Source organism: Candida jiufengensis (genome assembly GCF_024610255.1).
Source record: "Candida jiufengensis strain CBS 10846 chromosome Unknown scaffold12, whole genome shotgun sequence".
NCBI classification, from domain to species: Eukaryota; Fungi; Ascomycota; class Pichiomycetes; order Serinales; family Debaryomycetaceae; genus Lodderomyces; species Lodderomyces jiufengensis.
Genome location: NW_026261568.1, coordinates 23,587 through 48,914, shown reverse-complemented (window position 1 = coordinate 48,914; position 25,328 = coordinate 23,587). Strand labels below are relative to the sequence as shown.

At 24.7% G+C, this 25,328-nt stretch overlaps 5 protein-coding genes across 5 annotated transcripts; 2 read left to right on the top strand and 3 right to left on the bottom strand. All coding sequences in view use genetic code 12, as the record gives it.

Moving 5' to 3' along the window:
• Window positions 1-1,404: 1,404 nt before the first annotated feature.
• On the bottom strand, window positions 1,405-5,331 carry KGF54_005346 (uncharacterized protein; the record flags this gene model as incomplete). The annotated part of the gene is made up of 1 exon (XM_051766134.1): window positions 1,405-5,331. One exon carries the CDS (start codon window positions 5,329-5,331, stop codon window positions 1,405-1,407), a length of 3,927 nt encoding a protein of 1,308 aa, XP_051617554.1.
• A 2,589-nt stretch (window positions 5,332-7,920) lies between these two features.
• Window positions 7,921-11,631, bottom strand: RGA2 (Rga2p; the record flags this gene model as incomplete). Its single annotated transcript, XM_051766133.1, has 1 exon — window positions 7,921-11,631. One exon carries the CDS (start codon window positions 11,629-11,631, stop codon window positions 7,921-7,923), a length of 3,711 nt encoding a protein of 1,236 aa, XP_051617553.1.
• Window positions 11,632-13,471: 1,840 nt separating this feature from the next.
• On the bottom strand, window positions 13,472-15,211 carry HSX11 (Hsx11p; the record flags this gene model as incomplete). The annotated part of the gene is made up of 1 exon (XM_051766132.1): window positions 13,472-15,211. The coding sequence occupies one exon, from the start codon at window positions 15,209-15,211 to the stop codon at window positions 13,472-13,474; it is 1,740 nt and encodes a 579-aa protein (XP_051617552.1).
• Window positions 15,212-16,741: 1,530 nt separating this feature from the next.
• On the top strand, window positions 16,742-18,643 carry CAT2 (carnitine O-acetyltransferase; the record flags this gene model as incomplete). The annotated part of the gene is made up of 1 exon (XM_051766131.1): window positions 16,742-18,643. The coding sequence occupies one exon, from the start codon at window positions 16,742-16,744 to the stop codon at window positions 18,641-18,643; it is 1,902 nt and encodes a 633-aa protein (XP_051617551.1).
• Window positions 18,644-21,805: 3,162 nt separating this feature from the next.
• RFX2 (Rfx2p) lies at window positions 21,806-25,222 on the top strand (the record flags this gene model as incomplete). Its single annotated transcript, XM_051766130.1, has 1 exon — window positions 21,806-25,222. The coding sequence occupies one exon, from the start codon at window positions 21,806-21,808 to the stop codon at window positions 25,220-25,222; it is 3,417 nt and encodes a 1,138-aa protein (XP_051617550.1).
• Between the last annotated feature and the right edge of the window lie 106 nt (window positions 25,223-25,328).

The following is a 25,328-nucleotide window of genomic DNA, read 5'->3' as shown; positions in this document are numbered from 1 at the left end:
AGAGAATTTTTGTATACTGAAAATAGAAATAATTTGTGTACCTTATATACACAGAAAATTGAAAACTCAATTTCAAGTAGAAAATTGATTAAAGAGAGTTTACAATGAAATGATCACAAAGGTGAAACAAATAAGAGAAAAAGTCAATACAACCTTTGCTCCTTAAATTTGAACAATTATAAACAATATAATTAATATAATAAATTATTACAAGACTGTAACTTCAAAAAAATGAAACAATTTTGTAACATAAATAATATGCGTATTACATATTAGAATAATAGTTTGTAATACAAATTAAAAGTTGTAGTACCATGTGCATTACCTCAACAAATTTTAGTTTCACCAATACAACCCCCTTCAATTCATGTTTTAAATTAAATTGATGAAATTTCGTAAATATTCCACCCCTTTATTTTTCAAGTGTTTTGTATTTGTTTTAGTCAAATTACACAAAATTAAGTGTATTAACCGTTTTAAGTTAATTTTTTTATTTAAATGGAATATTGTACCAGCCATGTTGAGTTTTGAAGTATTCTTTGAATAATTATTATCACAATTCAAAAGAGTATGATGTAATCAATTTCTTTCAATGTTGACAAAACATAACTTGATATATAAAAACTGAACTTATGAATGTACCTTTAATTGAAATAATAAAGTTAATACTATTTACTACCCACATTAACGCGAAGTTTAATTTTTTTACTTTTTTAAGTAAATTGAAAATAAATTTTATTATTAATTAAGCGAGATTTTCGTGTTAAATCAATTATTAATTGACAACCTTAAACTTTATAAAATTTAAAGTTTCAAAGATGTTAAAATGTTAAGAAAATTGAAAAATTATGTAGATCTCATCTGTTATTAGATCTAATACGAATTTGGATCTAAATCTTTAATTCTAGATTCTAGAAATTTTAGAGATTTATTTTTATATAAGTTTGAATAAACAGAACCAGTAAACCAGAATCAAAACCTACCACTTGTGTAACATTATACTTCCAATGGCCAAGTTCGAATATAATAGTATCTAAATCTGATATCCCGATTCTTTCAAAGTGATCAATCTTTTTCACAAGAAGTACCAACTGAAGACAAAAGAGAATGAATGCACTTTGTATGAGAAGTTTTGTGTAGTTTCCTTAATTTTTTGTTGTTGAGAAAAGTTTAGTGATGGGTTAGACTATTATCTCAACTCAGTTAATTTTGAATATTAGTAAAAATGTACAAGTTACGAACTTCATTGAACTTTAATTTTTTCCAAAAGAGTTGATAAAAGAGTATATTTTCAACAATTCGTATATACAAACGAAAATTAGTATTTATATTAAAATATTTATAATACTATATCTATCTAAAATCCATTTTGCAAATTTTGTAATTTGTTTGTTGTTGAAAAACCTAATCTATACATCTATCAGAAAATACCGTTTCTAATTGATTAAATAACCATTTACTTTGAAAAGAAGTTAAACCAATAGTTTTAGCTCTTAATCTCATATTTCTATCATCAGTAATTAATATACAATATTTAAATAATTTTGCCATTCTTGAATTTAAAATTTGTGGTTCTTTTTTTAATAAATCTGATGATGAATTTGTTGAAGAATTTTTTAAATAATTTGTTAATGTATTATGCGGTTGTTGTTGTAATTGCTGATGATTATGAAGTTGTTGTTGTTGAATACTGTTGTTATTGTGATTGTCAAATTGATTTGAATTAAATTGATGATTTAATAATAATTGATTTTGATAGTCATTGCTAAAGTTATTATGAACATGATTATTGTTTTTGGTAAATGGTGATAATTTTAAATTTAAACCTTTCATAAATCTTTTACCAATTTCATCATGTTCATTTACAGCATGTAATATAGTCTCATCAACATTTGATCTCCAATTTGAATTATTTTCAAATTCCAAAGTTTCATTTATATCTGATGCTATTGTCCCATCAAATCTTAATGGAGTAATTTCTCTTGTTAAATATAATTCTCTTATTATTATAACTGATCTCGTTGCTGCATCTGCGATTGTGGCTTCTGATGATTTTCTCAACGCTCTTAATTCTTGAAATACAATTAATGGTATTGAAATTTTTAATATACCATTTCTAACACATTTAAAAATTCTACCGCAATGTTTTAACCATATATTTGTATCTAAAGTAATTTGTGTTATATTCGAATCTATTTTATCTCCAAAATTTCCTTCAATTTCATCATTATTCAAAGTACCCAATGATAATGGATCAGTTGGCGTACCAATGAAACTATCGTTATAAAATTCTCCATTACCGTTTGAGTGATTTTGTAATTGTTGTTGATGATGGTGTTGTTGTTGAAGTTGTTGATGTCTTGAATATGCATTTGATTCATATTCTTCTTCATAGGGTATATCATCATCTTCTTCATCATCATCTTCGTCTTCATCATCTTCGTCTTGTTCTTCTTCATCATCAATTATATCATCTTCTAATTCCAAATTCTCATCTTCATATAAATGACTATCTAAACCACCAAACCATAATTCATCTTTTTGTAATGATGTCAATGCATTATTTGGTTCAATTGTTGTATTTTCAGGTGAGATTGGTTGAATGAAATTATTATTTTGAAACCTACCATCATTCAAAAATTCTTCTGCAAATGGATCAACAACTGATTTAGTGTATAAAGTTTTATCAAATTTGAATTCATTATTTGTTCTAATTAATCCAAAATCATAATTATCTGCAATAGTTCTAGCCAATAATATAATTCTAACAATTCTTTCATCATTATCATTTTCCAATTGATTTTTCAGTTTTTGATCATAATTATCACTTGACATATTTAAAATTGGATATGTTCCACAAATTGGTAAATCAAATATATTATTATTTTTAACTCCTGCATCTTCCAAGTCTATATAATCATTTTTTTCATTAATAAAGTCAAACCATAATGTACCCCAACATTTCCAAACTTCTGGTAAAAATTCATTTTCACAAAACCATGTTATGTATGGTAATTGCAAATATTGAGTATATAGAGCACATAATTTAGGACTGTTCTTGATAAATGATAATAATGAATTCAAGTAGTTGATTAATGATTCCCATGGAAATAAATTTTTAAATAACCAATAAATCATTGGTTGAGATATAACATATTTCTTCGATGCTTCTCCAATACTAATTAAAAAATATAACCAGACAATGACATGGCCAGTTGAAGCTTGTTTTGGACCAATTAAATAATGATTTAAAATTCTCATTGATAACTCCAATACGGATTTGTTGATGAATTGTAAACTATAAAACCAGTCATAGTTATGTAAATGGGCTGCTATAACTGATTGTCCATCAATTCCTCCAGCACCCAAATTTGATAAAACAACTTCCTCTGATTGTGATACACTTCTTGATTTTCTTTTACGATCTTTCTTATCTTTCCTTTCTTTCAATGCTTCTGGTAATTCAAATAATTTTGCAAATGGATTTTTAGCATCTCCAAATCCAATTAGGTGGTTAATATTTGAAATGGCAAATAATGAACCTTTGTTAAACCAAAAATTCATTTTTTCCAATGTATTTGTAGCTGATGGTTGCTGTTGCTGTTGTTGTAATTGTAATTGTTGTTTATATTGTTGATCGACGTTTCCAGTATACATTTCTCTAGTGAAAAAATTATATCCATTTGAATCTGATCCAAAAGTTAATCCATATCTGGTGACCAACTCAATTCCATATTGTAATTGAGCATCATGAATATTTTCAACAGATGTGCCTTCACTATTCCTACCATTGTATATGCTTAACAATACCTTATGAATTTTTATAAAATCAATGATTGGTAATTCTAATAATGATAAAATATTTCTTTGAGTACATATATTTTCAACCACTAACCTAAGATAATGTTGAGTTGGAACAAATGGATCTCGACATGTAACTGATTTACTTATATTAACTAATGCATCTAAATTGTCCTGTTGAACGGTACACATATGATAGTAAATTTTACCATGACCATATAATGTCTTCATTGAAGTTGAATACCAATATTCTGCACTTATTTTCCAATCAATAAATTTTGACAGATATAATGCTATTGCCATTCTTGATAAATCACCTAATTTTTCAGACCACCAACCTTCCATTTCTAAAATTGGATCAGTTAGGTTTGATATTATATTAAAACAATGTGATATAAAACATGAGCAAATTTCATGATCTGGAAATATTCCCATTATATTCTTTAGTACTTCCAAAAATCCAACTATACCATAAACCCACATCCTCCTTGGAATTTTATATAGCTCAACTATATTTTTACCAGTTTTGAATTGAGTTCTATTTGATGATGGTTTTAACGATGTTACTAAAAAATCGTAATAATTATCTAATAATGTTATATTATGATGATATACTGTCCATAAATCATTTGATAATTCCGAAGTTCTGGTTGATTGTGAGCCTAATGAAGAATTTGAATTTAATGAGCTCGATAAATTTTGATTTATAATCTGATTTCCATAAACTAAACTCGGATTTGAATTTGTTGTTAGTTGATTTATTTTTATTGTTATTTCTATGCAATTTTTTTGAACAACTTCTTCGTAGTTCACTATGTTTTTGTATGTCTCTTTCAACTTTGTGGCTAATTGTTGTTCCTCGTCCGACATCGCCCTCTGCTGCAGTTGCTGTTGTTGTTGCAGCTGTGATTCGGCATTTGTTTGTTGTTGCTGTTGTTGTGGTGTATGCAGTGGTTGAGACTCTAGATTAGACTGCTGTTGTATATACAGTTGAGATTGTCGCTGTTGTTGTTGAGCTTGTTGTGTTTGAGTTTGATGTTGCTGTTGATGCTTTTGTTGTTGTATATAATTTGCTGAAGGTTTAGATTCCATATCTTGTACAATCAGATCTAATACAGGATTACTATCTGACAGATCTGAATGATTTTGATTTGATAAATGAGATAAATGATTTACATTTGGACTTGAAGGAACTTCATATGCTGATGGAGTTGGAGTTTTCATATGAGTGAATGCATTTTTTCGAAGATTAGATCGAAGTTGTTGTTGTTGAATATTTTGATTAGATTGATTATTATTTGAATTATATCTTAGATGTTGAGGAGTTACAGGTGAATTTATGTTTGATTGATTATTATTATTAATATTTGTATTGGTATTTGTATTTTGATGTAAATTTCCAGTATTAGAGTTAAAAGGATATTCTTGTAATCCTTGCATTCTTAAAGGAGATGATACTTGGGATGATTGTTGATGAGGATGAAATTGTTGTTGATAATATTGAGACTGCTTATGTGAATCATAGGCCATTTGCTAAAATGACAAGAAAACAATGTTATTAGATGATTTAAAATTTATGTATGATATGACTTTATAATTTGAACAAAAGTTAATGGGAAAAAAGAAAATGCGAAAATTGAATCAAAGAATGGTAGATATTTGATAATGTAAAGTTATGATGCAATAGTAAATTATTAGTATAGTGTTTTTATAAATGAAATGATTAGATGATAATTGAGAAATTATAAATAGTAAATCGAATTATTTAGTAGTGATATATTTGACCAAATGAATTCGCAATATATGATCCTAATTAATCTAATACTAATTATTCTTCTTCTCAGTTAAGTTTGTAAATGATGATAATAAATTATAATATAATATGAAATCAAATTTGGTTGTAAAGTTGTCGATTTGAATTTTATTTTTATTTTTTTTCTTTATAATTAAACAGTAAAAAAGCAAAATGTATTAGAAAAGAGAGAAAGACAATTTTTATTAGCGTTTAAATTTATTTGTAATAATAATTATTTATTAACTGCGGGTTAATTTGAATTCAAGTAACACAATTCAACATTTCAAATAATTTATAAAACTTGTACTTGAAATCGAAGTATCAAAGAAAATAAGAATCAAAGAATTAAAGATTTGAGATCGATGTATGAATCTCAAAAATTTTAGATCTATTATAATTATGAAAGGTTTTTTATTACGAAATCTAATCTCATAATAGAATATTCAATTATGATATATAATCTGAGTCTTTTATTCAAATAATTTAGTGTCGTACTTTTGAAAATGTACAGAAATAAAATTGATTATATATACTTTATATCGATCAATCACCTTTTGCTGTTTATGAAAAACATGTATATTAGTATGACATCATCACTGTAAGTATTCACCAGTAGTTAGAGAAGTTATATAAAGTAATTTGTCAAAGACTAAATTTAGAAAATTAAAATCCTAACAGTAAAAAATCTACTCTAAAATTAAATCATTTATGATAATCATTGTTTTATAATCATTATTAAATGATAATAATCGTAGTTTTAATAATAACCTAAATTTCCATAATTATAATATGTAATATACAATCTATTCTGTAATTTAATCAACTTATTAATTCGGATAAAATATATCTCAAAATAATATACATCAGATATATTATTAATACTAATATTATAAATATGAAAAAGGCCTAATTAATTATTATTAAATACTAAATACTGTTTAATATAATCTGAGTTTTTATAATGATATTTTATAAAGTAAAACTTAATTAGTTTGGATTATTATAGTGATTGTTTTACTCTCTTTAATATATCCATAATTTTTAGTTAATAATTTCGTATCTGCAACAATAATTAATGATATATTATTACTTCGGTAATAATGTACTAGTAATTTTGTATATTCGAATATATTCCACAATTGAACTTTCCTCGAAATTATTATTTTTAGAATAGAGTAATACGTCAAAAAGAAAAATCTCGAAAGTTCTTCAAATCATCTACAAGAATTATAGAAAAAGTAACAATGGTATTTACAATTCACATGTTTAATGTTACAAGTTTTTTTTAATTTTTTTCTTTATCTCTCATGATTTATATATTGTATTACTAATTGAATTTTTTTATCAAGTGACATTTAAATTTTCTCTTTGTTTCAAAGAGTATTAGTATGGAATAAAAAGTAGTTAGTTTTTAGATCTATCTTGGCATACGATATATTAATAGTTCATTTATTCTCAGAAAATTTTCCAGATCTTAATATGTAAAATTTGAGATGTAAATGAAATGATGAAATCTTAAACTTTAAACTTTTATGTATCACTTTTATGTCAAATTTAATTTTTTATTTTATTTCTTTAAACTTTGAATTTTGGAAAAAAAGTCTGTCATTTTTTAACTATTGTTTGGGACACGACAATGATCTCATTATCAAATTATTTGCAATTATCACTCTCCACAAAATTAACTCAATAAAGATTAAACATACCTTAAAAGCAATAACGAACTATTGAAATCAATGACAAGTCCAACTATATAATTCAAAACTAAATTAAAAACAAGTTAAGAAATCACAAAAAACATAACTTTTTACATCAATCAAAATAAAAAAAACAATGGCAAAAAGATTATCAGGACTACAAAAAGAAGTACTACACCTTTATAAAAAATGTTTAAAAGAAACATATAAAAAACCTCCTTCAACTCAAATACATTGGCAAAATTTTGTAAAAGAAGAATTTCATAAATATAATCATTTACCTAAAAAGCAATTTAATACTATTGAACATTTAATTCGTGTTGGAGAGAAAAAATTTGAAATGTATCTGAATCCTCAAATTAAAGATATTCATTAAAACATGTGTGCATAATTATTTATTAATGAAAATATAAAACTCAATGTTAATCAGTATAGAAGTGATCAAAACGACTAGAGTATACTCAATAAAAAAGAGAGACAAATAGAGCAGTTTAATTTATACATGTATATAGAGAACAAATAGTTAATAAAATTAATTCATAACGTTATTTATTTAAAAATGCAAAAAATAATAAATTAAAAAGTCTAATAATAAATAAAGAAAATAACTTTGTTTGAAAAATATTTTTAAAAAATTGAATTTGATTCATTAAATAATAATTCAACAACATCATTTCTAAAACCCATATCAATCATTTCTTTATCACCAATTTCATCTCTAATTAAAGTTGGTGCAAAAACAACACTTAAATTTTTAAAATTCATTCTATTTTCTTGATTTTTTTCATTGATCTTATTTAAATGTTTACATATTGTTAATAATACTTTTTTGTTTGTTGGTGGTAAATTATTAATTGATGATTTTAATAAATTAATTTGTTCTAATCGGGATATTTTTGATTTTTGTTGTGATATTGATATAAATTCATCATATAAATTATAAGGTATAACTGGATCTGGTAATTTTCTTAAATATCTCTTAAGTGCAGAAGTTATTGAATGAATATCACCTTCTGTTATTAATTCTTCTAATTTATGTGATTTTTTTTCATCCATTTCTCCGTGTGGCCCATTATGATTTGTTTTATATAATGAAGCAAATGAATTTTCAATATTTACAATTGCTGAATTACCTCCTGATATTCTATATATTCCTTCTTGAGTTAAACCTCTTTTTTCAACTTCTTTTATACATCTTGTTATTATTATTGGTATTGAATTATTTTCAAATTCTGATCTTTTAGTTAATGTTGATTGAAATAATGAAGAGCCATTATTGCTAGTTGTTGACGTAGTTGACGTGTTATTTAGTTGATGTTGTTGCTGTTGCTGTTGTTGCAAGTTTTGATCATTGACACCATTACCATTTAAAAACGTATCTAAGAAGTTAGATGATATTGATTTTGAGAATTTTCCATTACCATTACCATTACCATTGCCATTGCTATAACCATTATTATTCATATTATTATTTGAACCATTATTACTATTATTATTAGGAACTCTTAATGCTTGGGATGAAAAACTGTTAGGTATTCTTGAATTTTGATTTAGATTTATATTATTATTTTCATTATTAGAAGTTGTTGGTACAATTTGTGGCATTCCGATCTTTGGTCTTCTCCAAAATTTCAATCTTGTTGCTTTATGAGTTTGTTCATCCTCTTGTGATTGTTGTTGAGAAATTTGTCGATGGTGGTTTGAATGTTGTTGTTGTTGATGATAATGAGAATGGTCAGGATCTTTCATCGGTGATGAAGTACTGAAACTACTTGCATTCGTAACTGTTGTAACGTCATGATTAAAAGAATCAATTTCATTGCTTGATGATCGATTCAATCTTGATGCTTCATATTGCTTATTTTGTTCAGTTAATAAATTGTTTTCTAATATAAGATTCAATTTTTTATTTTCTAATTCTTTAATTTCTGATATTAAATTATCATATTTGATCAGTTCTGATGTTAATTTTGATTGTATATTTTTCAATTGATCGGATAATTTTAATTTATCATGTTTTAATTTTTTGAGATCTTGATCAATCAAATATTTTTCACTATGTAATTGTGATACTTCAAGTCTAATTGCTTTTAGATCATGTGAGTCATTAGGATTTTCAAAAAGCATCATTGTTGAATCTGATGTCAGTCTTATATGATTTGGTGAATATGGTTGATGTTGTGAGTTGTAATAATTTTGACCATTACCATTATTGACATTATTATGAATTGATCCATTAGCTATTGAGCCATCAGAAATATGACGAGTATGACCTCTTGCTGCATTAATGTCTTCCCTTGGTGATTTGAAAAATGTAAATTTAGATTGACTACCACCAGAGGTTGATCTCTTGTGTGTTAAACTTCTTAAAACAGAAGCAGTACGAGATATTGAACCTGAAGAAACTTGTTGTTGCTGTTGCTGTTGTTGTTGTTGTTGTAAATTTGATGGTTGTTGGTCTTTGTAGTCCTCCTCTAGATTAGTTACAGCAGGTGTATGATGTCCTATAGCTCTCATTGGAGACTTCATTGGTGGTTCATCATCTATAAATGGTTCATTGTTGCTAAGAATATTTTGTTTAACGTTTTCCTCATAATTTATACCTTCCAAACCCAAACCATGCGGTATTGATTCATCAAATTTGAATTTTTTTGGTGTAATACTAGGCTCTTTTCTTTTTGTTGGAGTACTTGGTAATGGTAATTTTGGAGGTGGTGATGATAATGTCATTCCAGTATTTTCTCTTGATTTAGACTGTTGTTGAGGAGTACTTACTGTTTGTATTAAATCATCGCTTAATTCATCTGTTAAAATTTCATCATTAGTTTCTACTACTCTTGCTTGTCTATTAGCTTTAGCAAATGGTGATGAACAATTCGATCTTGGATGTTCTTCAATAGTTAATGTTTGTGGCTTCAATCTATCGGTACTGTGACTTGAACTTCTACTAAGAAGTGTTCCTGGAGAATCAACCATTGGTGAGCGAATATTTGCATTATGAAATTCATTATCATGGAAATTATTAGGTGATAATATAAAATAATTTTTATTATTCTTGGATTCGTTGCTTTCTAAATGTTTTTGTTGTAGTTGATCAATTTGTTCTTTTGGTGTAACATCAATTGGGGGTTTTAATTCATTACTATTGTCATATCTATATGGTGAATTTGCACTTATTGTTCTATCATCATTGATATCATCCAGTCCAGGTGTTTTCACTACATCATCAACTTTTGGTGTAAGAAATCCATTATTAACTTTTGATCTTGAAGATTTATTTCTTAAAGTTGTTTCTTTTTTAATTGTGTCATTTTCATTAGAATCGGAATCTGAACTATTTTGTACTTCTTCGATTGAAAAATCATTATCAACGTGTAATATTGATGAAGAACTAGGTTTACTTGATAAGTTATCAATTGTTGAATCAGTGTAATGTGAAGCCGGTGATGCTTTCCTACTTGATGTTGGTTTTGAAAGTAAAGTCTCTTGAGATCTCGCTCCATTTCTATTGACATTTGATGTGGTTTGAGTGTTTGATGTTGTTGCTGAAGTTGTAGTTGTAGTTGTAGTTGAAGGTGGTAGTGGTAAATTTTTATTTTTATGTGAAGTTAATGAATTTGATGAATTATTTTGTTGTTGATCATAAAAACTTGATGTCGAATTACTTTGGTGATTTGTCATATAAGATTGAATTAAACTATTTCTTGAACTATTAGCTGATTGTAAGTTTTTTCTATTTTGATCGTCTTCTCTTTTCTTTTGTTGTTGTTGTAATTGTTGTTGTTGTTGCTGTTGCTCCCTCAATTCTTTTTCTTTCTCTAATTGAGCTTGTTTTTGTTGTAATAAAGCTAAATGTTTCTTTTTAGCATCATATTTCTTCTTTTTAGCCATTAATTTTTCATGACAATCCATACAAAATAAACCTTTTGAAGTTCTTGCATATCTTAAATCTTCAATTTTATTCTTACATGATCTACATTTAAAACAATTTGAACAATAAGCTTGATCACCAGTTAAAATAGCTAAATCATCAATTTTTCTATTACATTGTTTACAATTATATGAACAATTTGAACAAATCAAATTTCCATTTCCTAAAACCAAGAAATTTGAATTACAACCTAATGATGTATTACATTTTGAACAATTAAAACAATCAATATGCCATCTATCTTCTCCTAATTCATAAGCATGACCTTCAATAATTAATTGATTACATTTTTTACAAATCTCTCTTGTTCTTATTGATGAATCAAAATTTGAATTATTATTTGAATTTGGAGTTGGTATATTTGAAGTTTGATAAATATTTGAATTTTGAGTTATTACTTCAGACATGATATAATATTTTAATAATATGCAAAAATTGATTTAAAAATTGTGATTAAATAAAGTTTTGTCAATCAAACTATAATGTAAATGTTTTAAATCTATGAATCTAATTCTTCTTCTAACAAAATCTTTTAATTGATTGTAATTATATGATGAATTTAAGATCTATAAGATATAATATATTTGTTTCTTTTTAATGATAAAAAAACTATGTAAAAAAAAAGTCTAATTTATTGTATAAAATGATAATCTAGATGATAAAAATTGATTAGTTCATAAAACCAATTCTAAAATGAGTTGTCAATAATTTAATTGAAAAGGTTATAGTATGAATTGAAATATATAGAAATGAATGAATGAAAGGTAAAAGATAATAGTTGTAATGAAAGTTTGATTGAAAGTCAAAAATAAAATTATAAAAAAATAAAAAACTGATTGTTGTAAAAAAATAAAATTAAAAATAAATTTTTGGTTGTTTAAAATAAAAATATTGAAATAATAACCGAATGAAGTTTTATACTAATAATATAATAATTTATTATTATTATCAAAAGGTTCTTAATTTGATATAAATAAGATATCACGTTATTGAATAATAGATAATATAAAGATAATAAGCATTTAATACTAAAAAAAGTTAATACAAAAGAGATTAGAATTAAATTAGATCGAGAAAGTATAAAAAAAAAGGTCAAGAGAAAATAAATTTAAGTCGGGGTATCTTAATTGAAAGAGTAAGACAATCTTTAAATCATAAATATTTAAACAACAATATAAAAACGTTTTAAATTAGAATTCTTTTTTATCTAATATTTGATTTATAAATATCCTTAACTAACAATATAAATTGAATAAAGATCTGCAATTTATATTGATCTATATATAAATATAATTTATATATATTATATATATAATCACAAAAAAGATACAATATATATATTCTTGTAAAATTATAAGTGTAAGTGCTAATAATCATTACCATGGTTCTTTCAAAATCACAAATACAAAGTTAAAATCAACCCTTTCAGTAAGTAAATTATTTCGTACAATTAATATTTTCAATTTACTTTAAATGGAATAATTAGAAGTAGAAATTATATTATTATAAATATTATAGATAATATTATTTATTATTTTATATCCTTCAAATTAATAGAACATAAGTTTAATTTACAAATTCACTTAGTATAATAATTGAATCAATTTAACATATTGTACAATTGATTGAGTTAATTAACTTTCATTATTCTCGTTAGTAATATTGAGCTTCTACCACATTAATCTGATTAATCGAAAGATAAGTAGTCACTCTAATTATAAACTAGGCTTATATATATCCTTTCAAAAAAAATCTAAAATTTTCATACATAAAAAAATAATAATTTATTTTCAATTTAATATACCGAAATTCCACAATGTTACAAACTTTTATTATATATTTTAAAATTGATAACTTTAAATTATCTTATGAAACATTTAACAATACAAACAATATAAGGGCGTAAGGTACCATATACATATATGAAGTGATTGTTGTAGATTAAAATTAATTTGTTCAGAAATTATAAAGTATACATACATGTCTTAACTAGTGCTATTTATAGCTACTCTCTAATTCTAGAATTAAATTACAAAAAGGAGATTGTAAATATATTATATATAATTATAATATTTCTATAATATGTCTACCAAGAATTAATGCTATAAATTATGTTACTTTTATCAAATTGGAAAATTCACTATAAAATAAAACAAATGCAAAATATACTTTTTATCATTAAAACTTTTTAAGACTTTTTAAAACTTTTTAAAACTTTTTAAAAGCTCAATCTATATAATTCAACCATCATAATTCTTCCGCAGTTAAATCTTTTTTAATTTTAAAAGGTTTACCTCTCCAATCAATTTCATGACCAAACATTGCTATAATCCAAATAGGTAATGCTAATATCTCTCTTAATAACCAAATTTTAAACCATTGAAAAATTTCAACCATCAGTTTTAAATTTAATGATGGAAATTTTTCAATCCATTTTGGTAAATAAATTATATTTATATGAGATTTAATATGATTATTTAATATCTTGTATTGAATTAAATCTGTTAAACACCAAATAATCATATGAAATATAAATAATTTAATTGAAAACCATTTATTAAAAAACAAAGTTGATATGGCAAAATTTCCATAAATTCCACATATAATAGATTCAGTAGTTGGTTCAATTAAAGTAGCTAACAAAACCATATATTTTCTAACTCTTAACCATCTAACTCTTCTCTTAATATAATCAGTAATTGAGTTATTTGAAGAATTTAAAGGTTGTATAACTAAATCTCTAGTTAATCCAGTTCTACCATTACAATTTTCCCATAATGCTATACCTATCATATTATCTTCTCCAATATATCTTGCAAAAAATTTTATTGAATTACCAATTCCTAAATTTGAAAAAATTGATGCACTTTCTTTAACTTGAGGATCTTTGAAAAAATTTGAATTTTTAAAGGGAATTAATTTAACTGATTGATCTAAATCTGATTTTCTATATATATTTGATTTACCATTTACACATGGTGCTATTGATAAATTATTTAATGATATATAAAATTTTGAATGTGATGTATGTAGAAACATTTCATCTAATTTTGCTCCTAAAGATTTATTATTTGATGAATATAATGATGATCTTGATGATGGTGATGGTTTTGAATTATTTGTTGATGAATTAGTCGTGGATGATGAGGATGCTATGAATTTTCTTTTTGTAAGTTGTGAATTCATTGAATTATCTGAACAATCATCCTCAGATTGTATTGGAGTGACATTACTCTCTAAATCATTTAAAATTATTTCATTATTACTATTATTTGATATTCCAATACTATTTAAATTATTTAAATCACAACAAATTGCTAATGGAACATGATGAACTAATTTCACTGGTCTTTTTTTACTGACTTGTCTACCATTATTTAAATTTGAATTTAATGTAATTACTGAATTTCTTAAAATATTTGAACTTGTCCATACATTACTATCTAATATCCATAATATGTCATATTTAGCTTTTAAAAATCCTTTACTTAAATTATTAACTTTTGGATTTGGACCAAAATGATCAGAACTGGATTTCGTTTTTGGGTTATAATTTTCACTAATTAATATTTCTGATTCTATTGTTGGATATTTTGATATTAATTTTTTAATCAATGGTATACTTGAGTCTTTTGGATTATCAATACAAAATAATAATTGAATTTTGGATTTTGGATAATTTTGTAAAAAAGATGATTCTAAACATGAATTCATTTCTGGATCTATACCTTTTATTGGCCGTATGATTGTAACCCCTTCTAATAATTCATCATTTTCATTATTAATTTCATTATTTTCATTATCACTATGGTTAGTCTCAACATTATTCGTACTTATTGAACTTTGATTATGATCCGATAGTATGACGCGATGTCTAAATTTTAATAATATTTCAAAAAACCCACTATATGCTGCGGTTAAAATTATTATATATAATATGAGACAAAGTATAGCACAACCATATCTAAATGTTGAGATCTCACTCATTAACTAAGTCTTTCGGGGTATTTATGGATGACTGTATCAAAGAAGTGGATTGTATAAGTAATGTGATCTATCTTGGTAATGAAATTTTCATTTCTCACTGTGTCGTAAATTAATTTTTTTTTTCTTCAGTCTCGAGAACTTTTCAAAATTAACAGCCGATATTGTACAACAAAACGGGCGATGAATGAAAAATTATTTGCAACAGTCAATACGCACATATAATTCAATTGATTAGTACCATTGAGTATATAACGTATTCCTGAACTGAACATCAATTCTTCAAGGTACTATAACTTGTATTTTTTATTAATTGTTTCATTTGATTGTTTTAAAAAATGAACTTGAAAGTGCACATTTGTATGAACAATCAACAAATGTCTTAATTTGGTGTACAGAGCAAGCGCTTTCAAAATTAAGTTCAATTAAACTGTCAATGTGGTTATTTGTTGAACTTTATGTTTTATAATTTGAAAAATTTAAATTATCTCATCTTAATTTTTTTTATAAATTTACCCCAGATTTTAGACGTACGATGGAACAGTGGATCATATTTTTTAAAAGTTTAAAATTAAAAATTTTTTAAAAACTCGAATAAATCTGCGTTAAACCCAGTATCACGTCATAAGTAAAATTTTAAAGATACATAACGTTTATTGATATAGAGAGAATAAAATGTAAGTTTATGCAACCAATAGAAATATTTTTCTATTTCAAAACTTTCTCATATTTATTTGAATAAGTTAAAAAATATCGGAGTTTTTTTATTCAAAATATTAGTCTTCCAGTCTAATGTTCTAAAAGAACAGACGCTATATTTCAGTTAAATTAATTACAAATAGCGTTTGGAGATTACTGGAACAGTCACTCGGTAATTAAAATATTATAATTAAATGACCTCGTTATGCTTTGAATAATAATACAATAATAATATGTACTTAGAGTATTAAATCAAAATCATTTCAAATTAAATTATAAACATTTATCCTTGGAAATCACAAGGGACCAAAGTACCACGGAGTATTTATTAACTTTATTGTTTAAATCTGATCTAAAAATTTACTTACTGTTATGTAAAAACAAACAAAATATACGATAATAATTATCGGATATTTACCCTCGGTAAAATTATTATATTTTACTATAATTCTAATTTTTGTGTCTGAAAATATTCTATAATGTTTTGTATCACTTTAAATGAGAATATGAAAAATTTCTATGGGGAAATAATTTCAATCAAATAAAAACTAAACAAATTTCTTAACTATTTTTTTAATTTTTCTTACCATTTTTTTATTTCAGTTCTTATAAAAGAAAGATTATATCTTTACATCTACTTACAGTTTGATATTTTATATAAAAAGAAAAAAAATCATTCATTTTTTAATAAATTTTTAAATATATTGGATATAATTCAAATTTCTACTTTTTTTCAAAGATTCTATACGTTTTGGAAAAGTTTTATGAAAATTTATACCAATTAAAAGGAAAAAAAAATTTATTGTTATTTCATAGTTTTTCTTTTACAATAATATGTTCAAATTTAAATTACTAAAGAATCAATTAATATTATTAAATCAAATTAATTCAAATTATAAAATGCCAATTTTAAATATTACAAAACCTTTTAGTTCATCAGGGGCAAAAGGTGAAACTTATAAATTACAATCTCAATTACCAAAATTACCAGTACCTGAATTACAAGAAACTGCTTCAAAATATATTAAAACAATTGAACCATTTTTAAATTCAAAACAATTGGAATCTTCAAAAGCTAAAATTGAAGAATTTATACAACCAGGAGGTATAGGTGAAGAATTACAAAAGAGATTAAATTCATTTGCAAAAGGTAAAGATAATTGGTTAGCTGAATTTTGGGATGATTATGCTTATATGTCATATAGAGATCCTGTTGTACCATTTGTTTCATATTTTTTTTCACATAAAGATATTAAAAATGTTATTGGTCAAGATCAATTATTAAAAGCTACTTTAATTGCTTATTATACTATAGAATTTGCTGAAAAAGTTCAAAATGAAACTTTAGAACCAGAAGTTATTAAAGGTAATCCATTTTGTATGAATGCTTTTAGATATATGTTTAATAATTCAAGAGTTCCAGCTGAAGGTTCAGATATTACTCAACATTATGATCCTTTAGAAAATCAATTTTTTATTGTTATTTATAAAAATAATTTTTATAAAGTTCCAACTCATAATGAAAATGGTGAAAAATTATCAAAAGGTGAAATTTATAGTTATTTACAACAAGTTAAAAATGATCAAATTCCAAAATCTTTACCAATTGGTTCATTAACTTCATTAAATAGAGATGAATGGTTATCAGCTTATAATAATTTATTGAAATCACCAATTAATGAAGCTTCATTAACTGATATTTTTGCTTCTGCTTTTGTTATATGTTTAGATGAAAATGTTCCAGTAACAATTGAAGAAAAATCTAAAAATTGTTGGCATGGAGATGGTCAAAATAGATTTTTTGATAAACCATTAGAATTTTTCATTAGTGCAAATGGTAATTCGGGTTTCCTTGGTGAACATTCAAGAATGGATGCTACACCAACTGTTCAAATGAATAATACTATTTTAAAACAAATTTCTCAAACTAATCCTGAAGAATTAATTCAAGAAATTTCAACAGTTACTCCAAAAGTTGGTAAAGCTAATATATTATCATTTGATATTAATCCTACTACAAGATCTAACATTGCATCAGCTGTTACTAAATTTAATGAAACTATTGCTGCTCATGATGAAGAAATTTTCCAACATTATGGTTACGGGAAGGGTTTAATTAAAAAATTCAAATGTTCACCAGATGCTTATGTTCAAATGTTAATGCAATTAGCTTATTATAAATTAACTGGTAAAGTTAGACCAACTTATGAATCTGCAGCTACTAGAAAATTCTTAAAAGGTAGAACAGAAACTGGTAGAACTGTTTCAAATGAATCTAAAAAATTTGTTGAAACTTGGACAAATCCAAATTCATCAATTGAAGAAAAAGTTTCAACTTTCCAAGATGCTACTAAACAACATGTTACTTATTTATCACAAGCTGCTGATGGTAAAGGTGTTGATCGTCATTTATTTGGTTTGAAATCAATGTTACAACCTGGTGAACCTGTACCAGAAATTTTTACTGATCCAATCTTTGCATATTCACAAACTTGGTATATTAGTTCATCACAAGTTCCTTCTGAATTTTTCCAATCTTGGGGTTGGTCACAAGTTATTGATGATGGATTTGGTTTAGCTTATTTGATTAATAATGATTGGATTCATGTACATATTTCATGTAAGAAAGGTAATGGATTAAGTTCAGATAAATTAAAATGGTTCTTGGTTGATAGTGCTAATGAAATGCAAGATGTTTTAGTCAAAGGATTATTAGGTGATAAAGCTAAATTATAAATTAAATTATACATTAAATTGTAAGATCAGATTAAATAAAAAAGTATTTTATAGACAAATGAACCAGACAAGATTACAAAACGTTATATAATTATATATACTTAAATATATTTAAGACAAGAAGTGTATTAAAGGTGTAGAATTGAGATTGATTAATAGTTCTTGTTCTATATGGTTTGACAGGTATTCACAAGATAATATCTCATATTACAATATTTTACTGATATTGACTAAATATTTTTAGTTTACGAGACTCAAGTCATCATCTGTCGCATTAAAACAATACACTTAAACGCAGATCTTTCAATTGTTTTTAAATTATATAAATTTAGTAAAAAGATGGTTTTGAAACTTTGTGATTAATTCATATTGTAACAATTTTCTTAAACTACCCTTAATAAATAAAATTTCTTCCTTATAATATTTTCAATTTTTTACAACCAAAAAAAAATAAAAATTCAAAAATCAAAACAAATCAACCATCCCTTAATTTGTGAAGATCATTAAAACTAATCCCAACAAAATTATATTGAAAGGCATTTCACGTTTTATTCAATTAAAGTCATTCATTTTTGATTGATTGATTATTATTATTCTAATTTTGGATTCACATATTTGGTATATGCATAACCATATTTAATAATAAACCCTGCATTAATAATTATTTTTTCAAAATTTGCCTAATGAATAGTACTTTACAACAACGTAATTAGTCGTAAAATCGGATCAATTGAAATTAATAAAGGCAAAACTTTGATAGATTGACATTTTCGTTACAAGTTAAATTTATATTTTCAAAGTTGGATAATTGTTGTACGTTTATATACATCAACGTCAATTTTAGGGTTTACAAAGAATCAATACAAGCAAGTTAAGTTAAGCTTTATAGTTTGATAAATGAAACATAAAAGATTAGGATAGATTAGATCGGTTATTGAAAATCACAAAATAATTATGGTTTTTTGTTGTTTAAATTTTCTTAAGAATCATGCGGTTGTAAGTTAATGATTCATGGATAAATATTTCCTTATTGTTATTGTACAAAAATAATATGTTTCAGAAAAGATTTATTTAAATTTACCACAATTACACAAAACTTGTAGTGGGTTAAAATACAAGCATTAGGTCTGTTGATCTACAGTTTTATTATATTAATTTTAATTTTGTGAACTAGATTCATGTGAATTTACTATTTTTGGACTGGAAAATTATTATAAGAATATTAAATTTTATTAGTCTTAAGAAATTTATTTGCAATTTATCATAATATTATTCATTCTCATTTCTCACAAGTTTTGATTTGAAAAATCGAATTTGGAAAGTGAATTTACTATTAGGATAATGAAGAAGGCATTTTAAGAAGATTTGTTTCATCTTGGTCCTTACTTATTTACTTGGTTCAAATTATTTTTTTTAGTTGGTAACCATTTACTTTAGCGAACAAGTTCAAATAGTCATTTCCCAACGAAATTTTTTATTATCAAATATCCAAGTTTTGATGACATTCCAACAGTTAAAAGAAAAACTGATGACTAGTTCCAAGTCTTCAAAAAGTATTGGATGAACAACTACTTTTATGATAATGAATGAGAATGAAATCAAGTATCAAAAGTGTCACAAAATATAATTTACACAAAATCTCGAGGGACAAATAAAGTAATAAATTTTACATACTAAAATAATATTACTAAGATAATAAGTATGATGGATTAAAAGTACCTTAAAAAAATATATTTTTATAAGTACAACAATTTTAATTTTATCGAAAGATCTTCTCAATTTAATGCATCAATAGAACTACTTGACAACCGCATTTATTTAATGAAACATGGTTATCAAGAATTTCGTTATCTATTAGTCAAACGTTAAATATTTTTCATAGAAAATTAAAAAAAAAATTCAATACAAAAAACTTTACTGATATCATTACATTTTTACCCCCATTAGATCAAGAGAAGAAATATTTATTTGAATTAAATTTTATTTTTTGATTGTTGTTTTACACAAAATCAAATTTTTTTGATTGTTTTTAAAAAAATAATTTATTTTTTTATTTTTAAATTTATTTTATTTTTAGTTCCTGAAAATTTGAATTTATTTTTTTATATAAATATCCTTTCAATTTTATTATTTTAATAATATTCATGAGGAAATTTGTATAATTTTTTGAGTATTCAATATCAATTATCATTTTAAGATTTCAACAACTTCAACTATAATTCACAACTTAATTCTTTTGAATAGTCAATTATATTATTTCCAAAATCATCAAGATAACTTCGCGTATTATTTACTTCAAAATCAAATATTATTTTTAGTGTCATAGTTAACTAACTATTTTTATATTTTTTTTGTTTTGATTTTTAATTTCTTTTTGGATCAATAAATAAATAAATTTAAACCACGCTGGCATTAAATCAACATTGACAAAACTAATTTACTTGAATCAAATTGATAAATATATAAAAGAATTCAACATAGAGTTTATCCTAGTCATATAATACTATTAAAGTATCAGAAGAATATTGTTTAATTAATTTGTGTGTCAAAAATATTTTAATTTTTTTTATTATCGTTTAAAAATAAATAAAGATAAAAAAAAAACAAAAACAAAAAGTAAAAAAGAAAGAAAAAATTTAAGAGAAAAATCGATCAATTTTAAAAAATTAAATTAAATTTTACGATTTTCATTTTATCATTTAACTTTTAAGACTTGTTTCATTACTTCATTAATTGCATATTTCATTTTATTCCTTTTTTTATTATCATTATTATTAGTTCATTCTTTCATTCATATATAATTTTGTCATTTTTTTTTGTTTATTTTATTCAATATCATTTTCAATATTTAATTCTTATGTCATTTTTTTTTGTTATCATTATTGCATTAACTTACTACCCTATTGTTAGATTAAATTCAAATATCAGATTTTAAAACTCTTTATTCATTAGTATAACTAGGTTATTTAACAATTGAAATAAACCTCACAATTCCAATATTTATATCAATATTATACAGATAAAGAAACTGAAGCTTTGATTTAAATCAAGTACTTAGATTTCAGTCCATTTGCATTCCATCTAAATCATATATCCACAATTCACAAATAATTATTAGCATACATTCTTATAAAAATATTTCATGTATTCGAGAAATAAAATATGTCAAATCCTCCCCACCGAAGTCATAAGCGACAAAAATCATCAGTACTGAATCCTAATTTTTATTTTAATCAACCTCAAACTAAACCTGAAACAAGTCAATATTCTACACCTTCGTATCATCAACAACAACCACAGCAAGAACAACCTGAATCTCAACAAACATCATTATTACCTTCAGTAGATCAATTACAACAACTGCATACAATAAATGAAGATGTATTTCCATCATATCCAACCAGAACTCAACAAAAATTACATCCACCACGTGAATCTCAACCACAAGAAGTTAAATCACAGATTAGCTCATTAAAGCGTGGTGCAACTGCTGCATTTGAAACTTCTAGTAATCCAATATCATCATCTACTCCACCAAGTTCAATTTATTATCAACAAGGTTCTACTTATCAAGATTCTGGTCAATCTTTTTCACAACACCAACAATATCAACCTTTTCCTCAAATTGCACAACCTTCTTATTATCAACATCATCCTTCTTCATATGCACCACCACAATCAAGTTTTTCTGGATCTATTCCTAGCAATATTACTACCCCACCAGTCTCTGGACCTTTTAATTTCAATTCTCAAGTTTCACAGTCACAATCTAATTTTTATCAACCTGATAACACAACTAATAATCCTTATCAACCTTCTTTTAGCAACACATTTTATTCCACTGGTGGTAATAAAGTTCAAAATTTATATACATCATCTGGATATTTAAGGTCTGGTACTCCACAACAATATTCAAATTTAGCATCTTCAAATATTGCATCTAATCCTTCAGCATCTGCATCTACATCTACTTCTAGACAACCAGTTAGTCATAATAAAAATAATTTATCAATTTCATCTCATTTAACATTATTTACTTTGGGTAATCCATCAGGTAATAACTCTCCTGATCCTAATAGAAACAGAGATCAATCATTACCTCAACAACAATCACAACAACCTTCAATCCTTGAAGCATTACTTTCTGAATTAGTTCACGTTGATGGCTCAAATATTAATGTTTATTTACTATCGGCAATCTATAAAATTAACATGCCCTTCCCATTAGATGATTTTTATAATTTGTTATATAATGATGAAGATAATAAACCGTTTGTTAGTAATTTCAATTTTGCACAAAAAATGGATAGAACTCCAATAACACCACAAGGATCATCTGCATTTATAAACATAGTTGATGAATTATTAAATACTTTTAAAGATCCAAATTTATTATTAGAATATTTTCCAGATCATGAAGATAAGGAAAATAAATTTGGTAATATTAATTATCATGAATTATTAAGAACGTTTTTAGCTATTAAAATCTTACATGATATGATGATTCAATTACCTTTAACTAATGATGAAGATCCTCAAGATTATACAATACCAAGATTATCATTATATAAAACTTATTTTATTATTTGTCAAAAATTGATTGCAACTTATCCAAGTTCATCAAATACGACAAATGAACAACAAAAATTGATCTTAGGTCAATCGAAATTAGGTAAATTGATCAAATTGGTATATCCTAATTTATTAATCAAAAGATTAGGTAGCAGAGGTGAATCAAAATATAATTATCTTGGTGTTATTTGGAATGAACATATTATAGATGACACATTTAAAAGATTATGTGAAGATCATGACATTCCTGAGTTAATTGAATTATTTGATAGTGAAAATGGAACTAACCCTTTCATGACTCAACAAAGACCTTCAGTGGTCGAATCTACATCCACAACTCCTAAAAAGGGCCACCACCATCATCATCATCATCATCGTAGAAGTTCATCGAAACTGAAAATTAAACTTTCTAATATCCTTGAACCATTTGAAGTTCCTCCCACTCAACAAGAACAAGATGAATCAGCAATTGTAGATGATGATGAAAAAACCAATCCAATCTTATCACCAAGATTATCATTTATCAAACCTTCATTAATGTATCCAGATGTTTCAAATTTTACAATCCTTCAAAATCTTCATCGAGATGATAATTGGTTTTCATCGTTACTAAAAAATAGTTATAGTCAATGTCAACAAATAAATCAAGATTTAATTAATCTGTTCTTATTAACAAATACAAATTTGCTGAATAAAACAAGTTTGTTAAATAATTTCATTAGTTCATTTATTAAGCCATTACTGACTACTACTTACAATAAAATTAAAAACATTGATTTGCATTTGTATTTAATTATAATTTTGGAATTATTACCTCATTTTTTACTAATCAAACCATCATCAGATCTAAATTTATTAAAAAATTTAAGAATAAATCTATTACATTTAATCAATAACTTGAATAACGAATTAAAGATTGTGGATTCCGATCAATTTCCAGTAACTAATTCAACTATTTTTTTAATCATATTGAAAAAAATGATGAATTTAAATGATTTATTGATAACATTTATAAAATTATTGAATAACAAATCCACAAAAGTATTGATGTCAAAAGATATTGAAAATTTTTTAAAAACTTATTCATCGACATCTTCATCTTCAGCTAATCAAACAGCAATAAAAATGGAAACAAGTATTCCTCATACTGATGATAGTTCAAATCAATTTTTTTTCAATATTACCCCCATAAATGATTTAAATTTTAATTTTCAAAAAGATATATTATCAAATGATTTAATTTATACATTAATTGGTTTTAATTATGATCCTTTAATTAATAATGAAATAAAATCTCCAATCTCAATGAATTTTATAACTGAAGAAATTAATATTGTGGACGATTTCTTCAAAAATGATTTATTAAACTTTTTAAATTCAAATAATTATCCTTCTAATATCAATACTAGCAAAAATTATTATGATTACAATATTAATCCAACAAATACATCATCACCTTCAATTTTGAATAATCCAAGTTTAGATATTCATTTAGATCATTTACATTCTTCTTCATCAACTGAAACTTTAATGAATCCAACTAATGCAACATCGACTTCATCATCAACGTTGTTTAGTAAACCAAAACCAACAACTGATTCTTCAAGTGCAGCAACAACTACCACCTCAGTATTAACTCCATTAGAATATTCGAGATTAAATTCATTATTTCAATTAATTGATGAAAAATTATTGTCAATGCATTTCAAGACTAAATATCCAATAATAATTTTCAATAATTATATGACATATATATTAAATGATATTTTAAAATATATTTTTTTAAATCAACAACAACAACAAAGTTCAAATCAATCAAAAAACTATAATGCAGAACAAGATGAAGGAAATAATAAAGGGGGTTCTTCTATAAGTAGATTATCAAATAAGTCCAGCGATAATAATTCAGAAAATAGTTTTGGAAATTGGTGGGTTTTCAACTCTTTCATTCAAGAATACTTAAATTTAATGGGAGAAATTGTTGGTTTAAATGATAGTCTTAGATAGATAATTTGCTGGCAAATTAAAATAAAATATAAAAAAAGGAGTAATAAAATTCCATAACCATAGCTCAAGATGATTCAATCATTCATAATTCAGATATTTAGCATAA